This window comes from Hirundo rustica, chromosome 9, assembly GCF_015227805.2.
Source record: "Hirundo rustica isolate bHirRus1 chromosome 9, bHirRus1.pri.v3, whole genome shotgun sequence".
NCBI lineage: Eukaryota > Metazoa > Chordata > Aves > Passeriformes > Hirundinidae > Hirundo > Hirundo rustica.
The window spans coordinates 1,278,549-1,305,137 of record NC_053458.1 but is presented as its reverse complement, the minus strand read 5'-3'; the positions used below and the strand labels follow the sequence as shown (position 1 = coordinate 1,305,137).

The 26,589-nt window shown below is 53.5% G+C and overlaps 3 protein-coding genes across 3 annotated transcripts in view; 2 read left to right on the top strand and 1 right to left on the bottom strand.

The window, feature by feature from the left end:
* SGIP1 (SH3GL interacting endocytic adaptor 1) overlaps nt 1-20,829 on the top strand; it is a 61,436-nt gene extending 40,607 nt beyond the window's left edge. The window contains exons 18-25 of the mRNA XM_058421715.1: nt 2,276-2,335; nt 8,042-8,153; nt 9,180-9,335; nt 10,313-10,445; nt 10,768-10,970; nt 11,679-11,743; nt 13,530-13,694; nt 15,581-20,829. Of these exons, the coding sequence (XP_058277698.1) occupies nt 2,276-2,335; nt 8,042-8,153; nt 9,180-9,335; nt 10,313-10,445; nt 10,768-10,970; nt 11,679-11,743; nt 13,530-13,694; nt 15,581-15,603 (917 nt within the window). The 3' untranslated portion in view covers nt 15,604-20,829. The remainder of the gene's footprint in view (nt 1-2,275; nt 2,336-8,041; nt 8,154-9,179; nt 9,336-10,312; nt 10,446-10,767; nt 10,971-11,678; nt 11,744-13,529; nt 13,695-15,580) is intronic.
* Nucleotides 20,830-22,339: 1,510 nt separating this feature from the next.
* On the top strand, nt 22,340-24,478 carry DYNLT5 (dynein light chain Tctex-type family member 5). The gene is made up of 3 exons (XM_040072966.1): nt 22,340-22,466; nt 22,544-22,668; nt 23,578-24,478. The coding sequence occupies exons 1-3, from the start codon at nt 22,376-22,378 to the stop codon at nt 23,779-23,781; spliced, it is 420 nt and encodes a 139-aa protein (XP_039928900.1). The 5' UTR covers nt 22,340-22,375; the 3' UTR covers nt 23,782-24,478.
* INSL5 (insulin like 5) lies at nt 24,465-26,163 on the bottom strand. Its single transcript, XM_058421742.1, has 2 exons — nt 25,977-26,163; nt 24,465-24,758 (listed from the first exon to the last, which is right to left on the bottom strand). The coding sequence occupies exons 1-2, from the start codon at nt 26,161-26,163 to the stop codon at nt 24,523-24,525; spliced, it is 423 nt and encodes a 140-aa protein (XP_058277725.1). The 3' UTR covers nt 24,465-24,522.
* Nucleotides 26,164-26,589: the final 426 nt, after the last annotated feature.

Genomic DNA, 26,589 nt, shown 5'->3' with positions numbered 1-26,589 from the left:
ACAAACCTGGCGGGAGCCCCCGTGCGCTCGGCCACCGCGGGGAGCGGTGGCACTGCCACCAACCCCGCCTGCGAGGTGCCGGTGCCGAGGTGCTGGCGCTGTCCCCGCCGTGCCGGTGGCACCGAGCCCTCCCCGTGGCTTTGCCGGAGTCTCCGACTGCGTCTCCATCCTGTCGTTGCTTCGCTCTCAGGTGTCGTAGGTGCTCGTACCTGTCGGTCACTGTCTCAGCACCTTGCTGGATAAAAACGTCACCTCAGCGAGCCCCGAGCGTCCCCGGGGCCGCAGGGCACCGCTGGTGGCACTGGAGGTGGCCTTGGGCGGTGGCGCAGGGCACGGTGGCCACAGGGACAGGGTGGAGGGACAGCCAGGCTGAGGACAGGGACGGTGCCAGGGGCTGGGGAGGGCGCTGGGAGCCAGCTGAGGGCTGCTCTCCGTTGGGGTTTCTTTTTTTCTCTCGTGTGTTTTTGGGAACTAAAGCCGCTGTTTGATGAGTCAATGACCTCCCCGTGCTGAGCAGAGGTTGCTGGGCCGGGGGGAGAAGCGGGAGAACCCGTGGGGGTTTCCTTGGAAAGAGCCAAAACCGGGGTCCTGGGGCCACCCCCGTCTGGGGATTTCCACGTGGGGCAGCCAGGAGGAGCATCCCAGATTCTGTAGGTGTTGCACTTCCAGCTGCACGCAGAGATTATGCTGAGTGGGAAGGGATCCACCAGGATCACTGATCCAACTCCTGCTCTGCACAGACACCCAGCATTCCCACCCTGGGCATTCCTGGAGCGCTGTCCAAATGCTCCTGGAGCTCCGGCAGCCTCGGGGCTGTGCTCATTCCCTGGGGAGCCTGGGCTGTGCCAGCACCCTCTGGATGAGGAGCCTTTTCTGCTGGCATCCAACCTAAACCTTGGGAAAAGCTGGATGGGCGCAGGCAGAGACAGACAGGGTTGGGAAAGCGTCTCCTTGTCCCCACCGAGGCCAGGCGCTGGATGAGCATCCAGGAAAACCCACAGCAGAGGAGGGAGCATTTCCAGTTCCCAAAAGAGGAAAAGCTGGGGTGGGAGGTGCGCAGGGATGGGCAGGTCTGGGATCAGGGACCGCTGCAAGTCCCGGGGGGCTGGGACACCCCAATCCAGCTGGAGTCTGCCTCCACCACGTTCCCCGTCTCCCGTTCCCTGTGGCAAAGTCCGACGGAGTTTGTCCGGGAGCACGGGAAGGGCCGTTCCATCTCCGTGTCCTCCGTGCTGTTCTGGTGTGCTTTCCTCGTTGGCTGCATGTCGGTCTGGACAATTCCCGGCGGAGCAAGGAGCTGTTTGATTCCCGTGTCGGTGCCCCTTCCGTCACCCCTCTGTCTCCGCGTTGGTACGAGTGCGCTGCTTGGTTCCACTTGGGATCCGTGTTTTCATTCTTTTTGTGTTCTTTTCTTTTCTTCCTTCTCGTTCTTCTTTCTTTTTGCGTTTCTTCTGCTTGTGTTATCAGAGGATGATGCTTTTATTGCCAAACTGCCTGCGTTTGAAAGGCGCAGTGAAACGCCGGCAGGTACTGTACTAGCAGGGAGTTTTCCGAGAAATCCGCCTCCGGAGCGGCGCCCACCGCTCGCAGCACCTTGCATGACAGTTTCTCAGTGACTCAAACGACTCGGAGGTGGGAGGCTGGCACCTCCCCAGTTCCAGAAGGTTCATTTAGCAGCTCAAAAAGCTGGTTTGCCCCGCTCATCCCCCCCCTCCCCACCCTCACATCCCGAGTTATTCCAGCCTGGTGGCTTCGGAGCGGGAGCGCAGGTTGTGCAGGGAGAGGGAGGACTCCAGCTAGGATCCGCTGCTCTGTGTGCGTGTGTCCGGCTCTCCGCAAGTGTCGTGTCCTGAGATGCGAGTGCAAACAGCCACGTGTCGCTGTCCCTGAGTGTCACCGCGGGGCTGGCGTGCGGAGCAGCATCCCGCCGGGAATGCTGAGGCGGAGCCCGCTGACGGAGCGCGCGAGCCGACCAAACCTCTTCTGAGAAGCAAAAAACAAAAAAAAAGCGAGAGCACCCCTCCAAACCCGCTCCCCTCGGCGGGCGGAGCGACTTCTTCCATCCGGGCTTCCCATAGCTTTGCTCCCCGCTTTCCTGCGTCCCGAGCCGGCGGCCGGGTGTCACGCCCCTGTCGCCCCTGCACGTGTGACCGCCCCGCAGCGCCTCGCCCCCTCCCCGTAGCGGCACTAATGACCTGCTCTGTGACTCACACTGTGTCCTTCTCTCTCCCTCTCCTTGACCTTCCCCATCCCGCTTCAACTCCTGGCCATACAGAGAATGAACAGCCTTCCCTCGTTTGGTTTGACAGAGGAAAGTTTTATTTGACTTTCGAAGGTAAGTCGTGCAAAGCACGCCCGGTAACCGCTCGCTCCCCTCGCTCTCTCGCTCCCGGGGTTCCCTTCCAAGGCTCCATCCAATCCAGCTTTCCAGGCTCCATCCAATCCGGCTTTCCAGGCTCCATCCAATCCGGCTTCCCGTGCGGAATGCTATGGCTACTTAGACGACATCGCCAGGCCGACCGCAATCGTTTTGATTTGGTTTTGTTCCATTTGTTCCGTTGATCTCTTTTATTTTTTTTTTTTTCCCCCCTCGTTGATTTCCTTTTCAAAAAAAAAAAAAAAAAACAAAACCAAAAATCCGGCCCAAGCAAACCAAAAACCAAAAAGGAACACCCCGAATGTTCCCAGACGGAGGTGAAATCCAGGGAGCGGAGCCGCTTGCGCTGCCGAGGAACTTGACTCTGCCAACCAGGGCTTCTCTCCGCTCTCCCCGCGAGCTGCTCCTCGCTCCCCGGAGCGCTGAACTCGAACCCAAAGGCGTCGGGTTTGCTGCCTCCTCCCCACCTCGCACCCCAGTTTTCGGCAGGAAGGGCTCCGGGAATGCGCTGGCGCCGCCGGCACCGCCCCTGAGCCGCCGCCGCCTTGTGCCGCTGGCTGGAGATGCCGCAGGTTTTGGGATCCCTCGTGGATGAGGGGCGCTGGGGACGGGAGAAGCTCGGTGTGGGGCCGGTGTCACATCCCAGAGAGGACAAAGGGTGGGTGAGCGGCCAGCCCCGCCGGGCACCGAGCCGACGTTTCCCTTTGGAAAAAAAAGGGAAAAGCAGGAGGTTTGCTTGCAGCGGGGAGGGATCCCCGAAAACGCCAAGGAAGCAGCTGGGAGCTGCTGTGGTGCCTGCAGGCAGAGCGGGGGAGATGCTGCTGGCACGGGCCAGGCCGGAGAAGGGTTCCAGGTGTGATTCCCAAAGTGTCCCCTCCTGCAAAGGAGTGGCCCAGGATGGCACTGCCTGGCCTGGGGTGTGTCCTAGGGTGGCACTGCCTGGCTTGGGGACAAAAGGAATGGCCCAGGGTGGCACTGCCTGGCCTGGGGACACAAAGAATGGCCCAGGGTGGCACTGCCTGGCCTGGGGACACAAAGAATGGCCCAGGGTGGTACTGCCTGGCTTGGGAGTGGCCCAGGGTGGCACTGCCTGGCTTGGGAGTGGCCCAGGGTGGCACTGCCTGGCTTGGGGACACAAAGAATGGCCCAGGGTGGCACTGCCTGGCTTGGGGACACAAGGAATGACCCAGGGTGGCACTGCCTGGCTGGGGACAAAAGGAATGGCCCAGGGTGGCACTGCCTGGCCTGGGGACAGAAGGAATGGCCCAGGGTGGCACTGCCTGGCCTGGGGACACAAAGAATGGCCCAGGGTGGCACTGCCTGGCCTGGGGACAAAAGGAATGGCCCAGGGTGGCACTGCCTGGCCTGGGGACAAAAGGAATGGCCCAGGGTGGCACTGCCTGGCTTGGGGACAAAAGGAATGGCCCAGGGTGGCACTGCCTGGCTGGGGACACAAAGAATGGCCCAGGGTGGCACTGCCTGGCTTGGAGACAAAAGGAACCATGGATCAAACCCATCCTGGTGACAGTGACGGCCGAGCAGAGCGGAAGGCGGGGTCGAGGTGGTGACCAGGGGGGTTGGGTCCTTCCTTTCCTCCTTTTTCCTTGGTCCCAAGGTCCCACTCTGACAATTCCCGCTTTGACGTCCGCACTCCGGCAGCATCTCCCAGCTTGGATCCAGGAGGGGCCGTGGAGGAGCCGCCTCCTCCTGGTGCTCGGGGCAGTTTTGCTGCTTCCAGCCCAAATCCCTGTTCGGGTTTTCTGTCTCAGGGGCTTGTTGGGAGCTCTGGGAAGAGCTGGGGACAGCAGGGACAGCGTTATCCCTCAGGAGGAATATTCCAGCTCCTCATTCCCCCTGCTCCGTGCTTCCCTCCTGCCTCTCTCGCAGTCCAGCCCCAGCACTGCACGTTTAGGGGTTTCCTTGCGCCTTGGAATCTCGTGTCGGAATTCTTGGTTCCGGTGGTGTGAATGGTCTGGAGCACGGGGCGGGATAATCCCGGCACTGCCGGAGCGTGGCAGTGCCTCCAGGATCACCCCGCAGCCCAGCGAGGAGCTGCCTCCCTTCCACACGCTGGGTTTCCTGGTTTCTCTCTAAGTATTTAAGCCCAGCCTGAAAATAAAAAAGGAGACAAACTTCACGTGCAGGGAAGGGAGAGGAGATCTGCTGAGTTTGGCGTCCGGAACTCAGGGCATGGAATGCCAGAAGGGAAATTAACGGTTTCTTTCTGGATTTGGGTGGTTTTTTGTGGCGAGATCCACCTGCTCGATGAACACAGCGCAGTTTGTCCCTGTGTGGAAGGAGATGCGGTGATGCTGTCCTGCAGAGTCACGTTCCGGGATCCCTGGCTGCTCCACAGCTGCATTTCCCACCTTCTGTAGGGAAAAATAAGGCAAATTAAGCTGGACTGCTGCTTATGGCTGGATCCAAAGCTCCATGAGGCAGATTTAATTTTTTTTTTTTTTTCTCTGTTATCGTCAGGTCGTTTGTTCAAATGGAATGTTTATAAAAATGAGTTTGGAAGCAGGAGCTGAAAAGGCAGGTTTGGGGTGGAGTTGTGCCACAGCAACTGGATTTGTCTCTCAGGTCTCTGGACAATAATTCCAATGCTTATGATAGTTTATACTTTTGGGTTTTAGTGAAAACCTGAGCCTAAAAATTAATTTATTCTCTGAGGCCACGAAAAGTAGGATTTATGGATTTGTGAGGGAAGAGTGGAGGGAACTGGGATCCTCAATTCCAGCCACACCATCTTCAGACCATTAGAAATGAGGATGTTTTGTCGTTGTTGCTGCTCAGGTGGACTCACGCTCCCACATCCCAGCTGAGCCTGGGGATCCATGAGATCCCCCTGTTTATTCCTGGCTTTTCATCCTGGAGAATCAAGGATACAGATGCAGAGGAACAGAGGAAAAAGGAGAGATGAAAAATGAGGAGAAAAGTGTGGGAGGCCCCTGCCCCGGTGCGGGGTCCAGGCTAAACCCAGGTGGAATTTGTGCATTTGGGAAGTGGGAATTTGGGAATCATCCTTCTCCGTTGCCAAGCCCTTTCTTGTGCCCTCCCTACGAGACAAACCAGAGGCTCCTCTGCTGGTTGACACCTCCGGTTCCCCCCTCCACAGCCAGACTCGGTGGATGTTTCGGAATCCCATCCGTATTTCGGGGTGGATGCGGTGGGAATATCCCACTGCCGGGATTTCGGCCGGGTTTGGTGCCCTGAGGGTTGCTGCTCTGGGTGGGGAGCAAGGATTTGCTCCCAGGGGTGTCTTTGGGAAGGATTTTTTAGAAAAGGCGCTGTCCCGTGTCCTGCGTGTCCCCCCAGCCGTGGGGTTTCGGGGTGTGGCGTCCCGTGGTTTTGGGGATCTGCCCGTGCCCTCGTCTGGAGCCGTGTCTGTTCCTCGGTGGGAGTTCCACGGGGGAATCCCCGATGGATATCCTGGGCTGTGGCCTCATTAGGGGGCTCGTTAGGATAATTAACGTGTGTGTGTGTGGCAGTGGGGCCGGTGTGTGCGTGGGTGGGATGATCCGGTGCCCATCCCGGAACAGCCGCATGCGCTCCCTGAGCATCCCCATCCCGGGCTGCAGCTGGAATCCCGGATTCCCCTGGGCCTCTTGGGCTGTGTGGCTGCGTTAGATACCGGGGAGGCGCGAGGATTCCTCCCTGCCGGTGGAAACCATCCCTTCTCCCATTAATGCCCCCGAATTCCAAGTGTAACTGAAGGGACAGAAGTGCTTCCCTCGGGAGACGTTGCGAACTCCAATTCCCCGCTCCCAAACCTCTGTTATTCCGAGGGGGCAGCGACGGGAAGCAGCCAGAGGAGGAAGGGAAGGGATCATTTTTGAGGATGGCTCCAGGAACGCGACGCATTTTGCTCGGCTTCGCTTCCCCCTCATCCGCTGCCTGTGGAGGTGCTGCTCTTCCTGGGGCTGGCTCTGGAATTCCTGTGGCTCTGGAATTCCTGTGGCTCTGGAATTCCTCTGGCTCTGGCTGGAGCTGGCAGGTGCTCGCATGCTCCGAGCAAACCCCTGGCTGGATCCATTCCCCCGCCTTGCACCCTCCTGGCAGCGACGGTGATGGAGTGAGGGCATCCCTGGATAAGCTGCCCCTCTGGAGACCTTCGCTGTCGTTTTTTGGCAAAAAACAATCCTCGTGCTTCACCTGGTGCACGGGACGTGGTATTAAACAAAAGGTTCCGGGATGGTTCCTTGCAGGAAATAGATGAGGCTGAGGGGCAGGGACCTCTCCATGATTTTTTTGGGCGTCTGTGGGCTCCACACCTTGGACATCTGGGCTGATCTTTGGATACTTCCCGTGGGGAAGAGGCGAGGGCTTGGCTGTGCCAACCCCTTGGCGGTGGACACAGGGCTCGTGGATTTCCAGCACACCTGGAGCTCCTGAGGAGCACTTGCAGTGATGATTTCACCCTCAAATGTCTTTTGGAATCAACGATTCCTGGCCAGCAAAGGGAAACCCGTGTGTGAGTGATCCTGCAGGGATCCTGAATTACTTTAGAGCCTGGCGAGCTTCCATGGATGCACAGCACCACCAGAGCAAACTTTCCCCCTTTTCCAAGTCACGGAATCCTAGGCTGGCTTGGAAATTAAATCTCAGCTTGTTGTAGCTTGCTCCAACCTCTGCTGTCGCAGGTGGCTCCTGTCCAAGCTGGCCTTGGACGCTCCCAGGGATGGGGAAGCCACAATTTCTCTGGACAACCTGTGCCAGCACCTCTGTTCCTCCAGGTTTCTGGCGATTTGCAGGTTTCCTGTCGGGCACCGAGGGTTTCGTGGAGCGAGTGGGGGTGTGGAGGACGCTCCTGGCATCCACAGGGGCGGGAGAGGAGAGCGGAGCGTGCCGGGGATCGCGGGAATCCCCTCGTCTCGGGGGGACATCGGGGGACACCGCCAACACCCCGACCCCGGGGGCAGCCTGAGCTCCCCGCTGGCGACACAGCGAACCCCGCCCAGGGTCACCGAGACACACACAGCAGCCACACGCAGACGAGAGGTTTCGCAGGGCAGAGGTTTCTCCGTCCAGCTCAAGGCTGAATCCAGGGCGGAGAGAGAGCCTCTTTGTTTTATTTCTTACTTTTTATACATTTGTGGGTCTAGCAGAAGATTGGCTTTTAGAGTTTTCACCTCTCAAGCCAACTGGCCAGACCAGCCGTCAGTTACAATTGTTTTCAGGTTAGAAATATGCGAACAAAGGACAGAGAATGAAAAACAAAGGATTTGTTTATGTTACATCTGAGGGAAAAAGGTAGAACTGCTTTTAATATCGTACAGTAACTAAAAAGATCTGAATCCATTTATGAAAATCAAAAGGCTATAAAAAACTCAGAAAAACCAGGGTAACACCCCCCAGCCCCTTTCTGGGGGGTCCCAAAAAGCGACTGCAAAAACTGTCATGCAAAGCCTGCCGCACGGCAGCCCCGCATGCCGCTCCCGCCCGGCCACCTCCACCCTTTTTCTTTGCTTGCTTTTGGCAGCCGAGGGGCGGGGAGGGGGGGGGAAAAGATCGTGTGGGGTTTTTTTTTTTTCCCAAACTCTTTTGGAAGCCTCATCCAACAGCCTGGCGGGGGATTTTTGGCGATGGTTCGCCCATCGGGTCGGGCCCGGGGCAGGGTGGGCATGGCGAGGCGCCAAGGGGGGACGTTTTGCTCTGTTGCAGGCTCGTCACGGGGGCCGAGCCCCCTGACCATGGGGGCACAGGACACCCTGCCCGTGGCCGCCGCCTTCACCGAGACCGTCAACGCGTACTTCAAAGGCGCCGACCCCAACAAGTAGGTGCCGACCCCCCGAGGTGGGGTTTTGGGGTGGGGACGGGTGTGGGGTGCCGGAGAGGCGCGGTGGGGGATGAGGAGGGGTCCTGCAGCGCGCCCCTACGCTCGAGCAGGCGTTCTCGTATCAGGAAAAGAGTTTAAGTCTTGCTTCTAAGGGAGAAGAGCTAAAAAACTTCCGTGGTTCTCTTACCGTAATCGGCCTAGTGCCAAGGCAGGGGTTGGGGCTTTGAGCTGTGACGATTCTACAAGGATTGCTCAAAGAATGGAGCTGTTCTCCATTAGGCAACACGCTAAAAAACTCCTCTGGACCATTCAATACTTAAGAGAGAGCACGGAGATCCTCGAGGCTTTTAGCAGGTGCAAGGGACCTCCCTGCACTGTGCACGGCTTTCACTCCTGCCTTCTGCACGGTTTGTTATTTTCTCTCCGATGAAAACCTTTCCGCCTTTTCCAAACGCCTCCGATCGGCCGCCTCGCTGATCATTTTGAAGCTGTTTCTAGGAAAGTTGCTGAACCATCACAGGGCTAACAAAACGCTGGCTTCACGCAAAAATTCATCAGAGAGGGACGGGAGGTGCAGCCTTCCCAACCCTTCCCAACCCTTCCCAACCCTTCCCAACCCTTCCCAACCCTTCCCAACCCTTCCCAACCCTTCCCAACCCTTCCCAACCCTTCCCAACCCTTCCCAACATAACGTTCCATCAGGAACTCGGAGCGTTTTCCCACCTACGCTTTAAGACCCTCTGCCAGGTAAAGCCCAAAAGGGCAGACCGAAGGCAAAGGAATTTCGCCGAAATACCGAACGACAGCAAAAAAAACCAGCGTCTTTAAGCAGGGCAGCGATAACGAGAAGATCCCCGTCGGCCCTCGCGCCGCTCCCGCTCTCTTCTGAGGCCACCGGGGGCTCAGACGTGTCGGGTGGGGAGGCTGGGGACTGTCCCCGCGCCGTGCACGGTGCCGGCCCTCCCCTCGCTGCCGCATTTTGAGCCGCCTTTGCTCCCCCCTGGCTGTGCTGGGGCGCCGCAGGTGCATCGTGAAGATCACGGGGGAGATGGTGCTGTCCTTCCCGGCGGGCATCACCCGGCACTTCGCCAACAACCCCGCCCCAGCCGTGCTCACCTTCCGCGTGCTCAACTTCAACAGGCTGGAGCACGTCCTGCCAAACCCCCAGCTCCTCTGCTGGTAAGCCCTGCTTCCCTCACCAGCGGTCCCCGGGGGGGAGGAGGGATTCCAGGAGAGTCCTGGAATGGCGTTTGCGGAAAAAAAAAAAAAAATGTACGGCCTGGGAGTAACTTCCTCGGGGGCGCGCGCTGATTTTGGGGAATGAAACTTTCAGACCCTTAAATACTGGATAAAATCACGGAATGGTTTGGGTGGATGGATCATCAGGATTATCCTGATAGGTCTCAGGGACAACTTCCCATTGTCCCAGGATGCTCCAAGCTCCAATGTCCAGCCTGGCCCTGGGCACTGCCAGGGATCCAGGGGCAGGCACAGCAGCTCTGGGAATTCCATCCCAGCCTCTCCCCACCCTTTCAGGGAACAATTCCTGATTCCCAATCTCCCATCCATCTCTGCCCTCTGGCAGTGGGAGCCATTCCCTGTGTGCTGTCCCTCCATCCCCTGTCCCCAGTCCCTCTCCAGCTCTCCTGGAGCCCCTTTAGGCCCTGCCAGGGGCTCGGAGCTCTCCCTGGATCCTTCTACTCTCCAGGGGAGCACCCCCAGCTCTCCCAGCCTGGCTCTGTGCCCTCCTCTGGAGTTATTCCAGCAGCTCCACGTCCTCCTGGAGTCACGAGACCCCAGGGAAAGCAGCCCTAGGGGTTCCTGCTCATCCCTGGCTGTCTCCTGTCCCCAGGGGCTCCAGCCCTGGGCAGGGCTCCACATCCTCCTGCTGTTGGTCCCAGGGCTGGGGGAGCTCTGCAGGTGGGGCCCCACCTGGGGGGAACAGAGGGGCAGAATCCCCCCCTTTCCTGCTGCCCACACTGGGGGATCAGCCCAGGACCTGGGGGGATTCTGAACCCCAGCGCAGATGGATCAGATTTGTAAGGAGCGAGCCAATATCCCTCTGGAGGTGGGACTGAGTGCAGTCCCTGTGCTGCGTAGAGCAGCTCTCTCCTGCCCAGGCAGGTTATCCCAAGGGTTCCTTCTCCTCTGTGCAGTGACAACGTGCAGAGTGACTCCAACTCCAAGGAGTTCTGGGTCAACATGCCAAATCTGATGACTCACCTAAAGAAGGTATCGGAACAGAAACCTCAAGCCACCTATTACAATGTGGATATGCTCAAATACCAGGTAGGGCTTTTTTTTGTGAGATGAAACCGTGCCAAATAAAATAAAATAAAATAAAATAAAAAGTGTTGAATTACAGCTGTAAAAAATGGTGTTTCCCTAGTGCAGAGTGGAGGTAGTGTGAGGTGGGGGCTCGTTGTCCCACCGTCCCTTCTGTGTGGCGCTGGCTTTGAGCCCAGCACTAAATTCAGTGGGAATTCAAAGGTCTTGCCTCCAAGTGCGACTGTTCCGCGTCTGTGGGATCAAGGCAGGGAAGGGAAGGGAGAAATGGGATTTCTCCCTTCAGCCCTACGGAAACTAAATGTTTTTTCTGTCATTTTGGAAGGTGTCTGCCCAGGGTATTCAGTCTACTCCATTAAACCTTGCAGTGAGCTGGCGCTGTGACCCTGCAAGCACTGACCTGCGCATCGACTACAAATACAATACAGAGGCAATGACCACACCCGTAGCTCTAAACAACGTCCAGTTCCTCGTCCCCGTCGACGGAGGAGTAACCAAACTCCAAGCTGTGCTTCCTCCCGCTGTCTGGTAGGGATTGCTCATCCTGGCCCTGCCTGGAATTCCCATCCTGCTGCAGGAGGGTCTGGGGGAGGGAGCTGGGGACCCCAACCGCCCTGCTCTTGGAGGAGGAAACCTTTAACCCAGCTCGGATTCCTTTTCTCCTGCCATTCCCACAAAAAAAATGGTCAGAGATGAAGCGATATGTGCAGGCAGCAAACATCAGCCTCCATTTTGTGTTTTGGCAGCTTTATCCAGGGTTTAGAGGGATGCACAGCCAGGCACTGGCGCAGGATGCTCAGAGAAGCCCCTGGATCCCTGGAAGTGTCCAAGGCCAGGCTGGAGCAGCCTGGGACAGTGGAAGGTGTCCCTGTCAGGGCAGGGAGTGGGACTGGATGAGTTTTAAGGTCCTTTCCAACCAAAGCAGTCTGGGATTCTGGGTTTCCATGGAAGGATGTCTGGCTGTCGCTGCCGTAGGCACATTTCCATGTCTCTTGCCCGTTGCTCACCTGCAATCCTCATAACAATCATACAATTATTCTGTTTGGAAAAGCCTTCTTGGACTATCAAGTCCATCCATGAACTCAGCACCGTGAAACCCAAATCCAAGCTCCCAGAATTGCTGCTCCAGAGAGCGGCACCAGAGTCGTTTCCCTCCCCGAGCCTTTAGCAAAATTCCAATTCCTCCTTGGCACTTCCTCGATTCCTACAGAAATGCTCTTCTCCGTGTGTTTGCAGGAATGCTGAACAGCAAAGGATACTGTGGAAGATCCCTGATATCTCCCAGAAGTCAGAAAACGGAGGTAAATCCTGCGAATACGCGCGTCATTAACTCAGAATCCTCCAGTCGGGCTCCTGTCACCGAGACACACAAAGCAGTCACATGCAGACAAGAGATTTTCGCAAGGCAGAGGTCCTTCTGAACCAGCTCCCAGCTGAGAGAGCAGAGAGAAGAGTGCCCCTTTGTTTATTTTTTTACTTTTTATACATTTGTGGGTCTAGCAGAAGATTGGTTTTTTGGGGTTTCCACCCCTCAGCCTCAGTGGCCAGGCCAATTGTCAGTTACAATTGTTTTCAGGTTAGAAACATGCAAACAAAGGACAGAGAACGAAAAACAAAGGATTTGTTTATGTTACATCCGTGGGAAAAGGTAGAAAACTGCTCTTAATATTGTACAACAACTAAAAAGATCTGACTCCATTTAAGAAAATCAAAAGGCTCAGAAAAACCAGGGTAAACAGGCTCCGACCCTGGTGCCGGCACGCAGACACTCGCATTCCTGCTGGGGCTTGCTGGGGACGCAGCTATTTCATTTTGGGGCTCAAAAAGCAGGGCTGTGTGCCACCAGCGCTGCTCTGGAACCGCCTTGGCACCGCCAGGGGCATTCGCACCCCAGGCCGGGGCGTGCTGCTTTGCCAAGCCCTTGGATTCGGAGGCTCGGGCCCCGTTGCACCCGCGTTGGGAGGATTGCTGTCCCTCACAGGAGGTTTTCCACGTGGGAAGCTGTTCCTGGTGCTGGGATGTGTGAAAAGGCGAATCCTGCAGGGAGGATGGGGGGATTTGGCTCTGCCCCGCCCCAGGGTTGCTGGGGGGTGTCAGAAAAACCCTTTCTGTGACCCAGGGACGGGGATCCTGGGAGGTGTTTTAAAGGCTTTTATTCCACTTTCAGCCCCATGAGAAGGGTGAGACAGTGCAGATGTCACAATTCATGCCCCCACAATCAGAAGCCAAACTATTTCCTAATTACAACACATTATAAGCATTTTTTTTTTTGGCCTGTCAGCTTTAGCCACACAATGCTGCAAATGCTTCTAAGCCAATCATCTTTTAGGACACCTCACATGGGTCTTGCTGCAATACATCTTTCACAGTTCTGTTTCTCTAAAGTATCTGATCTATTCCTCTAAAATATCTAATCTCTTCCTCTAAAATATCTGATCTATTTCTCTAAAATATCCCATCTGTTTCTCTAAAATAGATAATATTTTTCTCTAAAATATCTATTGCTCTAAAATAGCCCATCTATTTCTCTAAAACATCTATTTCTGTAAAAATAGAAAATCCATTTCTCTAAAATAGATAATCCATTTCTCTAAAATATCTATTTCTCTAAAATATCTATTTCTCTAAAATGTCTATTTCTCTAAAATATCTGATCTATTTCTCTAAAATAGATAATCCATTTCTCTAAAATATCCACTCTATTTCTCTAAAATATCTATTTCTCTAAAATATCTATTTCTCTAAAAGATCCCATCTATTTCTCTAAAACAGATAATCCATTTCTCTAAAATATCCACTCTATTTCTCTAAAATATCCACTCTATTTCTCTAAAATACCTATTTCTCTAAAAGATCCCATCTATTTCTGCGGCCATCCTTTGAAGCTGGTTTCCCGCTCCGTGTCTCTCCCAGCAACGTCCGTCCCCATCCCGTGGCATTCCCCAGCCAGCGTCTCCTGTCTCAGGGTCCGCACACAGACCGTGTGAGCCTCGGGCCGGGCTTTGGGAATCCTCTGGAATTCCATTTCCCGCGTGCCGGGATGCCCCTCGGAGCTCACGGGGGTCTCTTTTGGGCTTTCCACGGCAGGTGTGGGGTCGCTGCTGGCGCGGTTCCAGCTGTCCGAGGGTCCGAGCTCTCCGGCCCCGCTGGCCGTGCAGTTCACCAGCGAGGGCAGCACCTTGTCCAGCTGCGACATCGAGCTGGTGGGCGCCGGCTACCGCTTCTCCCTCATCAAGAAGAGGTTTGCGGCAGGTGAGTGCCTCAGCGGAGGACCCTTTGGGATGGCGACGTCCCTGCAGGTCCCCCGGGGCCGCGCCGGGATGATGGCAATGCCGGCGCGGTGGTGGGCGGCTGCTGCGGCACGGTGGGGACAGAGGGACGGGAAATCCTGCTGCCGCTTTCCAGCCTTGGATTTCACAGCTCGTTCCTGCTCCTGCCGGAAAGGCAAGGGCTGGCATCGCCAGGGCATCTCCAGGAAGAGCTTTGCCCCATTGCTGCAGAGAATAACAGGGATTTGTCCTTGTGTTCATTGCTGCAGAGAATATCGAGGATTTTTCCTTGAGTTCATTACTGCAGAGAATATCGAGGATTTTTCCTTGTGTTCATTGCTGCAGAGAATATCGAGGATTTTTCCTTGTGTTCATTGTTGCTGCAGAGAATATCGAGGATTTTTCCTTGTGTTCATTGCTGCAGAGAATATCGAGGATTTTTCCTTGTGTTCATTGTTGCTGCAGAGAATATCGAGGATTTTTCCTTGTGTTCGTTACTGCAGAGAATATCAAGGATTTTTCCTTGAGTTTGTTACTGCAGAGAATATTGAGGATTTTTCCTTGTGTTCCTTGCTGCAGAGAATATCGAGGATTTTTCCTTGTGTTCATTGCTGCAGAGAATATCGAGGATTTGTCCCTGTGTTTGTTGCTGCAGAGAATATCAAGGATTTTTCCTTGAGTTCCTTGTTGCAGAGAATATCAAGGATTTTTCCTTGTGTTTGTTGCTGCACAGAACATCAAGGATTTTTCCTTGAGTTTGTTGCTGCAGAGAATATCGAGGATTTTTCCTTGTGTTCGTTACTGCAGAGAATATCGAGGATTTTTCCTCGAGTTTGTTACTGCAGAGAATATCAAGGATTTTTCCTCGAGTTTGTTACTGCAGAGAATATCGAGGATTTTTCCTTGTGTTTGTTACTGCAGAGAATATCGAGGATTTTTCCTTGAGTTTGTTGATGCAGAGAATATCGAGGATTTTCTTCCTTGTGTTCATTGCTGCAGAGAATATCGAGGATTTTTCCTTGAGTTCATTGCTGCAGAGAATATCGAGGATTTGTCCCTGTGTTCCTTGCTGCAGAGAATATCGAGGATTTTTCCTTGAGTTCATTGCTTCAGAGAATATCGAGGATTTTTCCTTGTGTTCATTGCTGCAGAGAATATCAAGGATTTTTCCTTGTGTTCATTACTGCAGAGAATATCGAGGATTTTCCTTGAGTTCGTTGCTGCAGAGAATATCAAGGATTTTTCCTTGAGTTTGTTGCTGCAGAGAATATCGAGGATTTTTCCTTGTGTTCATTGCTGCAGAGAATATCGAGGATTTTTACTTGAGTTTGTTGCTGCAGAGAATATTGAGGATTTTTCCTTGTGTTCATTACTGAAGAGAATATCGAGGATTTGTCCTTGTGTTCATTACTGCAGAGAATATCAAGGATTTTCCTTGAGTTTGTTGCTGTAGAGAATATCGAGGATTTTTCCTTGTGTTCCTTGCTGCAGAGAATATCGAGGATTTTTCCTTGTGTTCGTTGCTGCAGAGAATATCAAGGATTTTTCCTTGAGTTTGTTGCTGCAGAGAATATCGAGGATTTTTCCTTGTGTTCATTACTGCAGAGAATATCGAGGATTTGTCCTTGTGTTTGTTACTGCAGAGAATATCGAGGATTTTTCCTTGAGTTCATTACTGCAGAGAATATCGAGGATTTTTCCTTGAGTTCATTACTGCAGAGAATATCGAGGATTTTTTTCCTTGTGTTCATTGCTGCAGAGAACAATGAGAATCTTCCCGTGGGCAGCAGGGCTGGTGGAGGTGGGCAAAAACTCCTGGCAATCAGTGCTGCTCCCTCCCACCCAGCTGATTTCTGATCCCGTTTCTAGGTAAATATTTGGCGGATAACTGATGGAAGCTTATGCAAGTCTATGGAAAATACTATGGAGAATACCCAAGGACTGCTGTGCGTGGAACGGGTTTTAATTACAGTTTAAGGAAAATGAACTAAATCCTGCACTCGGGACATTTCTGTTGGAAGTGTCGACGACTTTCAGCATTTTTCTTTTTTTCCTTGGAAAAACACCGTCTTGACCAGTCCTCCAGTATTTACTTCTAGATGTAACATTGTTAATGGTTTTAAAATGTAATTATCGTATTTGTAAATTGTACTCATTCCAGTAAGGCTGTATTTTGGCAGTTAGACACTTGAGTTTTAGCATTTTACCATTCATGAAATGGATGTAATTTAAACTGTGGTATATAAATCTAATAGTAGTACTGTTGAATGGCACAATGCTTACAGAGGTAGATTGCATTTTGTCAATATATACAATTTAAATACGATACTGGTAGCTGTTATGAAGGGGGTGCCTCATCAAAAGAGAGTTCAGTAGAGCCCACAGGCTGATTTAATTTCCCTTCAGTCTTTAGTACGTCTCACAGCAAACGATAAAAAGCTCAGCCTTCAGGTTTATCTGGTCTAACTCCGGAAAAACATTCTTGGAAAGGTGGAGGTTCCTAGGACAGTCTCCCAGGAAGAAAAAATCTCACTTCCGCAAGGAGCATTCACTCCGAATTTCCAGCCCCGTGTTCTCTTACAGCTGCAGATTCCCCGTTGGAATGCCAGCAGCTCCTCCCTGCCCCGTGCCCGGGTGTTTTGCGGGGATACAGATGAGGAAAGAAGCAGCAGAGAGGCTGGGTGATCCCTCTGAGCTCCCAGCGCTGGCACAAAATGCCATTGCTGGCTTCAAGGATGCGTTTTCCGCGCTGCCTCGGGACGTTGGGTTGCGTTTTCACGTTGCTTTGCTGGCTTCTTTTCTGCCTTTCCCCCCAGTTTTTGAAAGCTCTACGGGTTTAGAAGACGTTTCAGAGAACTGCAGCTGCACCTGCTTCTCTGTTTTTAGCACTCAGGCAGGAAAATGTGCATGGAGGAACACCGGGAAACAATTCCCCAGGGAACAGGAGCGGCACGGGGGCTGCTGACAGCAGTCAGGGCAGGAGCCCGGCTCACCGGGAGCAGCTGTCTCGTAGAGATGGGAAAACACATGGAAGTGCTCAGCTGGAGAATGGGGGACAAAATATCATCCCTCTGTGTTTTCCCTGTCCCGCTGTGCGCTGCTCGTTCCCGTGGATCTCGGTCTCATCCCACTCCTGGCGACGCGGTGAGAGCGTTGGTGGCGATCATGGTGCTGCAGCTGCTGGGCTGAGCTTGTTAAACGGGAGGATTTGGCAATAGCGGGAGGAAAGATGAAGGAATCTTTGTGAAATTAAACACAGATGCACAGGGGAGCGTCCACTGAACGGGGCGCTGGGACGTTGGGAATGCGTAAGGCGACGAAAAGTGCTGATTTCACAAGCGTTGCCAGGATTAGGGCAGTGCATTTACACTGGGAAACAGCCTGGGCGTGTTGGGAAGCACTCACGGAGCAGTTGGATGTGGGGAAACAGAGATCCGTGCCCATCCTAAAAGAAAAGAAGGAAATGTGGGGAGATTTCAGGTGCCAGGTGGCTCCCAGGCTGAGACAGGCCCCCTGTCTGCGTGTGAGCTGACAAAAGGCAGCAGCAGGAAAGGAAAAGCACAATTCACTCCTGCAGCTTCCCACATCCTCACGGATTTCGGGAGTGCACTCCCCTGTGTCCCACTGCACGAGTGATTCTCCCCCTGAACTGGAAATTTGTATCAAGAGTGGAGCTCGCCCCTTGCTGACACAGGAATATAGGGCAAACCCTAAGGATCAGGTTTATGGTGTGTACACCTATTCCAAACCCACCCAAAAGAGAACTATGGCATAGACCTGGAAAAAAAAAAAAAAAAAAAAAAAGGATTTATAATGTAAATATTACCAGAAGATAGAGATTTTACTTTATATTTCATTTGAAAGACAAGGTGTTTACATTAGCATTGGGTTTTTGAGTGCTTTTTAAACAGAAAAAAACCCCATAACCCAAAGCTCCCAAGCTCATCCTGTTTGGGCTGACGAACAAAACAGAGGTCACTTTTTGGGGATGCAGCCCTCATGGCCTGGGGAGAGAGATGGGAACAGTCTGGGACACTTTGTCCCGTTTCTGGGACACATCCCCTGCCAGTGGCAGGTGACACGGTCCCTGTGACACTGGGACCAGAAGCAGCGGTTTGGGACAGGTTTTTCCGTACTGCTCTCGGCAGTTTTTGGCACAGCGTTTTCTCGGAGTGCCCCGGGGAAGCTGGGTGTGCTGGGAGTTTGGAGAGAGAACGCCTGGCTCCAGAGAGGGATCTGTAGTGCTCAGGGCATGCAAGCTCTGCAGGTTCACCTCGGTTTTTAGGCAGGAAAATCCGTGTATTTTCAGGGAATTTGTCTGTTTGGGGTTGCCTGCCCAGATGCAGAGAGCAGCTGCGGCAGCAGGGAGGAGAAATCGCAGGGATTTGGTTTTTGTACAGATCCCAGACTGGTTTGGGTGGGAAGGGATCTTAAAAATCATCCTGTTCCACCCCTGCCATGGGCAGGGACACCTTCCACTGTCCCAGGCTGCTCCAGCCTGGCCTTGGACACTGCCAGGGATCCAGGGGCAGCCACAGCTGCTCTGGGAATTCCTTCTCCACCCTCCCAGCCAGGAATTCCCAATTCCCAATCTCCCATCCATCTCTGCCCTCTGGCAGTGGGATCCATTCCCTGTGTGCTGTCCCTCCATCCCTTGTCCCCAGCCCCTCTCCAGCTCTCCTGGAGCCCCTTTAGGCCCTGCCAGGGGCTCGGAGCTCTCCCTGGATCCTTCTCCTCTCCAGCTGAGCACCCCCAGCTCTCCCAGCCCGGCTCCAGCCCTTGGAGCATTCCCACAGCTCTTCTCCCAGCAGGGATTTTTCCAAGTCAGGCTGAGGCTGGAGAGGGGGCTCAGCCCTCTGGCACTGCCCAGCCCTGGCACCCTGAGCTCAGCAGCCCCGGGATCCATCTGGGAAAACAGAAGGATAAATAAAGGAGGCATTAAATCATAAATACGTGGATGCATGCACAGAAATGCTCCATTCCCTCCATGGACCTTTTCCCTTTGGGCTCTAACCTCAGCAACCTCTCCCAAAGGAATTTTCCCCTGGGAATTTGGCAGCCCACACCTGCAGGGCCAAGGTCCCGCTGACAGAGCAGCAGAGTTTTCCCCCAGGGACACCTTCAGACTTGGATTCTTACATGGTAGGAGCAGGCAGGAATTTTTTTGCCACCTTTCTGCTGTTTGTTGCGAAAACTCACAATTCTCAGCCGGCTCACGGTGCTCCTCACAGGAGGCCTTTCAGGGCAGTTTTCTACTTTAACAATATTTCTTAATAATTCTGAAATCTCTCAATAGTCGGGAAAAAAACCCACCAAATCATGAGCTTTTCGTTTGGTGTCTAAAAATCATTGCCCTGTATAAATCTTCTTGGTTTTGCTGTCGTTCAGTATTTCAGCTAAATTCATTTGTCTTCACCCTGCCCTTTCAGGTTTTATCTATTAATTTTTAAAACATTAGGTGGGAAACCCCTGGAAGTTTCTGTTGGAATGCCATCCCCGTTTAGCCAGGCTGAGCAGGGATGGGAAGGGAAGGTACAGCCCCCTGCCACCCTTCCCGGGCTGCTCTCTGAGATCCCTCCAGCAGGAGCATCCTAAAAAGGAGTCACCAGCTCTCTTCCTCCCAGCAGAAGCATTTTTCAATGGCTGGAGTGCACTGAAAAGGTGACAGATTTTTTAATTTACCTAAGAAAGGGCCAAACTTTTTTTTTCCCTACCCTTTTGTTGCTTTTATGTGAAAATATCTTGGTTAAAACCCCTAAATTTGAAGCTTGTCATGACCAAAATATCATCGTGTTGTACTTTGCTGGTTAGAGAACGCTGCCTCAAAGATTTCATTTCATAGCCAGAGTTCTTCTGTTCCTCTTTTCCTCACAATTTCCCAAGGAAATGAATCCGTGTAGAGCCAGGGAGGTTTTATGGTGATCAGGATTATTCCTGTCAGGATTTTAATCCCTCTTTCACTGCAAGGCAAGGAGAAGATTTGCAGGAACACGCCCCGCTCCTGCCTGGTTCCCTTGTCCCTTTAGGAGGGATGCTGCTGCTGCTGGCAGTGGTTCTTGGAACCACGGATTGATGGTGGTGATGCTCTTCAGAGGCTTGTGGACAAGCAGGACGTGGCGGAACACGCCAGATCCCGGTGAGGCTTTTGGGATACCTCGCTCATCCATTAGAAATCCCAGCTTTTCTGGGACAGGGGGAATTGCTGCGGGTGTGCTGTCCCCACGTTGGGCTCCACATCCATGCAGGAAGTGAGGGGGGGTTTCACTCCCAAACGTTCCAAGGCTGATGAAATCCCCTGGATGCTTGGCTGACATAAAACAAACGGAGATGTGCCGCGTTCTGAGCCAGGAATTGAGTCGGGGTGTGCCGGGAAGCTCCCAGGGCTGGTGGGAGGAGGGCGCAGGATGTGGGGCAGCCCCACTGTGGCACCCCAGCAGCGAGTCAGATACCCCCAGGTATCACCCCGGACCACCTAATGAACTCCCTCGTGTATAAAATGTTTATAAATATTTGTGGATGAAGATGCACAGGTCTATTTTTCAGATTTAAGTTAAATAAGTTAACGAATGGCTGGCCTTTTCTGCCTAAACGTGCAATGAGATATATTATACCTTTAGTCTACGATGGCCTAGGTACTACTTAGTCTGTGATGAAAACTTTGCTGCTTTCCTACTGTTCTCAGAGAAAAAAAAAAAAAAGACAAAAAACCTATAAAAGACGTACAGGTTTGTTGCACAGGGACTACTGCAGCGAAGCTTTGTATTTGACCACTGGTAATATGAATGTGTTGTATTGACTTGTTGAAGATAATCATGAAACAACATATTTTAAATGTTACTTGCCTTATAGATTAGAGTACGACTATGTGGATATCATTTTTGTAAATACTGTTTTTTTATAAATGTCTCTCCTCCATCCTCCCCGTCACCCATTTCACCCACTCTCAAATATGCAATTATTTACCATGCAGAGCGTTGTGACAAAGAAATCCCCACGTCAGAACAAAATTTATTCATTCTATCCATAAGAACCACATGAAATACCCAACTGAGTTGCAATTTAAATGTGATTATTATTATTATTTTTTTCCCTTGAAAATAAACAAAAAAAGTAAAACATTTCTTTTCCTCAGCGAGTTTTGCTTCCGCGTGCAGGAGCACCCAGAGGAGCGGGCGGAGGGGTTGAAGGCTGCCCCAAAAAAGGGTCCCTGATCCAAACCCCGTAATTGCTGCTGGAGTTACGTGCAGTGTCCCAGCATGGGGACAGGTGGAGGGTGGCACGTGGGGACACATGAGGATCCACAGGGGATGGATGGATGGATGGATGGATGGATGGATGGATGGATGGATGGATGGATGGATGGATGGAGCTTGAGGGGATGGGGCTGTGGGGACATGAGGGATGTGGGGCTCAGGGGACCCGTGGGGACACTTCAGGGCTGTAGGGACACTGGGGTCTCTGTGGATCCATAGGGATCGCGGGAATCTGTATGGGCTCTAGGGACCCATGGGTGCCATAGGGCTGTGGGGGCCATGGGGACCTGAGGAGGTCACAGGGACCCTCAGGAGCCTTTACAGAACAGAAAGGAGCTGTGGGGACATGTGGGGACATGGGGCCACCTGGAATCTTTAGGTTTATGTGGGGACATGTGGGAGCTGAGGGTATATGTGGAAATTATGGGACCATGCAGGGACCTGTGGAAGCTGTGGGGTCACACAGGGACATGTGGAAGCTGTGGGGACCTATGGAAGCTGTGGGGACCTATGGAAGCTGTAAGGACACACAGGGACATGTGGAAGCCGTGGGGATCTATGGAAGCTGTGGAGACACTCAGGGACGTGTGGAAGCCGTGGGGATTTATGGAAGCTGTAAGGACACACAGGGACCTATGGAAGCTGTGGGGACCTATGGAAGCTGTAGGGACACACAGGGATCTATGGAAGCGGTGGGGACACACAGGGACCTGTGGAAGCTGTGGGGACACACAGGGACCTATGGAAGCTGTAGGGATATGCGGGAGCCATAAGAACCTCTGGGGACCGTAAAGGAATACAGAGATCTGGAAAACACGGGGACATGCGGGAGTGATGGGAAGCTGTGGTGACACCAGGGACTGCAGGAGTATGTGGGAGCCATGGGGACACACAGGGAGCTGTGGGGACCCGTGGGAGCCGTGGGGACGCGTGAGGGCTGTGGGGGACACACAGGGACCGGGGGAGACCACGGGGAGCCGCAGCAACACACAGCCGGGAGGGTGGGAATGCCGGAGGCCGGGAATGAAGAATGACGGAGGCGGGGAACGGGAGTGAGGCGGGCGGAGGACGGGAATGAGGCGGGCGGAGGACGGGAGTGAGGCGGGCGGAGGACGGCAGTGAGGCGGGCGGAGGACGGGAATGAGGCGGGCGGGGAACGGGAATGAGGCGGGCGGAGGACGGGAGTGAGGCGGGCGGAGGACGGCAGTGAGGCGGGCGGAGGACGGGAGTGAGGCGGGCGGGGGACGGGAGTGAGGCGGGAGGAGGACGGGAGTGAGGCGGGCGGGGGACGGGAATGAGGCGGGAGGAGGACGGGAGTGAGGCGGGCGGAGGACGGCAGTGAGGAATGATGGAGGCGGGGAACGGGAGTGAGGCGGGCGGAGGACGGGAGTGAGGCGGGCGGAGGACGGGAATGAGGCGGGTGGGCCCCGCTCCCGGCACCGCCTCCCCCCCTCAGCTGAGGGCGATGGAGGGCGGCGAAACTCCCGCTGAGCCCGGCTCGGGTGGGTCTCGATTGCCCCTCCAAAACCCCCTTCGGCGCTGCGGTTTTTCCTTCGTTAACTGGCGGTTTTCCTCGCAGGGCCTGCCAGGCGCTTCCCGGTGGCGGCGGTGGATGAGATCCTGAGGGATGTGGTGGGCAGCGCCCTGAGGGAGCGGCGCTACGAGCCGGGGCCGTGCCGGGAGGCGGCCAAGGACATCGCTGAGGTGGGACGGGGACGGGACATTTGTCCTCCTGCCTCCTTGGGGTTCCCTCAGATATGCCCCCAGAATACCGATAAAGTGTAAGATAAGGGCTGGAGGCGGCTGGGGTTGCTCAGAGGGGGGTACCGACATATACGAGTTAATAAATTGATTTACGGACTGTTTTGGGTGGATGCTCATAAAGCCCATCCATCCTCACTCCTGCCATGGCATGGAGAGCTCCCACTGTCCCAGGCTGCTCCAGCCCCAGTGTCCAACCTGGCCTGGGGCACTGCCAGGGATCCAGGGGCAGCCACAGCTGCTCTGGGCACCCTGTGCCAGGGAATGCCGCCCTCCCAGCCAGGAATTCCTTCCCAATCTCCCATCCATCCCTACCCTCTGGCAGTTTAATACCGTTCCCATTTGCCCTGTTCTTAGAAACTGATGGCTTGGGAAAGCTGATCTGGAATAGAGACTGGACAGAGCTGGAGAATAAAGTAGGTGTTTATTAAAGGGTGTTTAGGATACACCTTGGACAGGGCAAGAGCCTGGCCAGGGCTACACCCAAGGTGGACACAAAATGGCCGGCTGGTCATGAGGTGTCTTTTATAAGTTTTGGTCCATTTGCACATTGTGGTTTAATTGTCCAATTCCAGCTCCAGGCTGTGAGGTCCCATCCTTCTCATTCCTCCCTCCAGCCACCGCTGTTTGTGCTTTTGGGCTGAAAGTTGTCCTTGGTGTGCAGCAGGAACAGGATTTGTTTTGTGTCCCTGCTGTGTGCAGAGAGCTGAGTGACGCTGAGTGTGAGCTCAGAGCTGCACCCTGGGCAGCGCAGAACATGGAACACAGCAAAGATAAAACTTAAGGCGTCAGTGCTATAAATCCACCCCCATCTTTTGAACACGTACGGACCAAATTTGTTTCTCCCTGCAGGTTGTTAAGGCGCGGGTGAAAGCGCTGGCGGTGCCCAGGTACAAGATCGTGGTGGTGGCACACGTTGGGCAGCTGGGTGGGCAGAGCCTGCAGATGGGCAGCAGGTGCCTCTGGGATCCCCAGAGTGACACCTTCTCCTCGTACGTCTTCAAGAACGCCTCGCTGTTTGCTGTGACAAATGTCTATGGCATGTATTTGGAGTAGGGAGGTGGCCCAGTTTAGCAGCAGGAGAAATGAAGATTCAGCCTAACTCTTCCTGTCTCTGTAGTTGAAAATATCTGTGAAGGACCAAGGTACTCTCACCTGCTTTGTAATGTGAGCCCTTGGGTGAATGGAATAAGGGTCTTTCCCAGAGTTTTCTCTGGGAAGTGGCTTTCTGTGACACGGTTTTGCAGCTGATGGCTGCTTTCAGAACTTTCCCTGGAGGGGAAATATTCCCTGTAAGTAATGTTTTCCCTGTTCTCCTCCAGGGAACATTGCTGGAGGCATTGGGAGTAGGAAACAGCCCATGGCTTTTGCCTGCCTGGTTTTGGGGCTGGTGCTGATGATTCTAAGTCTCTCCTGTTGCAGCCATTCCCCACTGAGGTGTGCTCTGGCTGACCTTGCTCTGAATCTGAAAGCAGACTTTTTGCTGCCCCTGATTCCCAGCTGAAACCTGCTGTTAGGTTTTCCTGAGTCAGAGAACAAATCTATCACTAATTGCTTCTTTTATTACACTTTAAGGTGCAAAGCCAAAACCAGAAGAGTAGTTAGTCAGGAAGAAACACTTCACGTACTCATGACTAAAAGCTTAACTCTAACCCACTGTAAACACTGTGAAATGCAGACAACCTTTAGCCACTTTCTGCTGTGCACTGTTAGCACCCAAAAGCTACAATTAAAGAACACAGCTGCAAGAATCGTGGTTTGTGTCATGATTCTTTTAATCCCCTGTTGCGTTGCGTTTCAGCAGAGTGAGCTGATCTCTCTCCTGCTGCAGCCCACGTTGCAGCAGGATGTGGCGAGCAGGTCGGCTGCCTCACGCTTGCTCGGCGCGGAAACTTCGCTGGCGTTCCGCGAGTCTCGCTCGGGTTTGACGTCCCGGGGTTCTTCGCTGTGGATGCCCAGCCTGGGCTCTGGGTGCGAGGAGAAGTCAGCCTCACCCTCGTCCTGCTGGGGGGAGTGCTGGGGGTTTTCACTCTCTGTGGCGGGAAAACGAGAAGCTGGAAGTTAAAAGTCATGGCAAGATGAGTAATTTACGCTTTTTATCTTCACTAGAAGGACAGACCAAGCTACAGCCACAGGGAGCTGAGTGTCACCCTCTGGTATGAGCACCTCATCAGGGACTCCTCACTGTGAGGAGCAATCTGTGGTCAGCGTGGTAGGACTGAGTGGTTCAGGGGTTTACATTGCGGAGTGTCCTGTGCTGCCTTGAGTCTTACACTGATATATTTGCTTCTCCAGGAAAAACTGTGATGTGATGTGTCAGAGGCTCTTGACCAGCTGGACCTGGGGGGGTTCCTCAATTGCAGGTGTGGCATTAAGGCATCAGCTGCCCCAAAGTTCTGGGTGTTCCCACAGAAAATACGATCCAGATGCAGCTGGAACACCTCAGCACAGCTGGGCCTTGAGCAGTCTGTAAAGGTGGAGTAGTTCTCACTTTTTTAGAGCAAGGTTCTTCAGCAGATTTTGGGGAGGGTGTTGCCCATGTTACCACTTTTGTATTTGTTTTAAGCTGTTGAGAATTTTGAAAATTAAAGCTGCAAGAGAATTTTCCAAAAATGCAGCTGTAGGAAGTGCAGAAAGCCTCTGTTGCTGTCATCTGCCTCAGTTATTTTCTTGTTCTCTGTTTATTTTAATCTGTCAGAGTACAGACTTGTAGCTGTGCATGTAACAGTTGAATTTTCTGACTATCAAATCAAATCAAAATTTTCTGAGTATGGAGAAATGTGCAAATAAGTATAAATGTACACAAAAGCATGTGGAGGTGCTTAAATTGCAGAGTAGCTATTCAACATGCTTGAATGACAAAGTTTTATAAAGTTTCTGTTTTCTAGTGGGGAAAGTGAAGACCACAGTAAGACACTTGCACCGGCTTCAGCAAGACTTGTCGCTGTCACTCAAAACGTGACGGCAGAGAGATTTTCAGTGGCAGCCTCGCCTCGAATCCTGTTCCTCAGGTGAGCTGGGAAAATCTTGGTCTAAATCATTTTTCTTTAGCAAAACAGCCCGGGAAGCTGAGGCAGCCAAGCTGCGAGGAGAGGGAACACGAGGGGTTGCGGCTGCTTCCCAGCACAGCCTGCGCACAGATTGCAGGGGATGTGCAGCCTCCCAGTCCCCCTGGACGCCCCTGGATGCCCCTGGATGGCCCTGGATGCAGGTGCAGCAGGCAGGGAAGAGCTGAACGAAGTGGTACTCACCCTGCAGGTGGTGGTGGTGGTGGTGGTGCTCAGTGAGGTGCCTTCTCCAGCGCGAGCCGCCGCAGGTGAACACCACGGCCCTGATGAAGTCTCTCCCGCAGAGCCTCACCGTGTTCCCTTCCCCTTCCCCTCCCCGTGCCAGGAGCAGGAGAGCCAGGCAGCCCAGAGCCAGCACGGTGCCCCTCATGCTGCCAGCGTGCTGCTTCCCAGCTGGGTGTGGGCAGGGCAGAAGGGATGCCGTGGGGGATTCTGCTGGAGCATTCCCATTTATACCGGCGGTCTGTCCACTCCGCTGAGTAACAGCTCGCTCCGAGCGTGGCAATGTTTGCTAAAAAACAAATAAACTGCTTGTTTCCGGTCATGTTTCAAGTGCTTCAGGATCTCAGTCAGGTATTAAAGATTTGCGAAGTCTGCTTTTCTGGGAACACCTGAGGTGTGACGGTTTATGGGGTATGGCTTAGGTGGATGCAGTTAATGTGTGTTCAGCCAGAACAGAAGGGTGTTTATGACGTGGTTTGTACTTAATGGGTTTGGTGTCTGTGTGCCACACACAGCCCGATGCCCAGTCCTGACTGGGGCCTTTTGGTGTTGGTGATCCCAGAGACAAATGGAA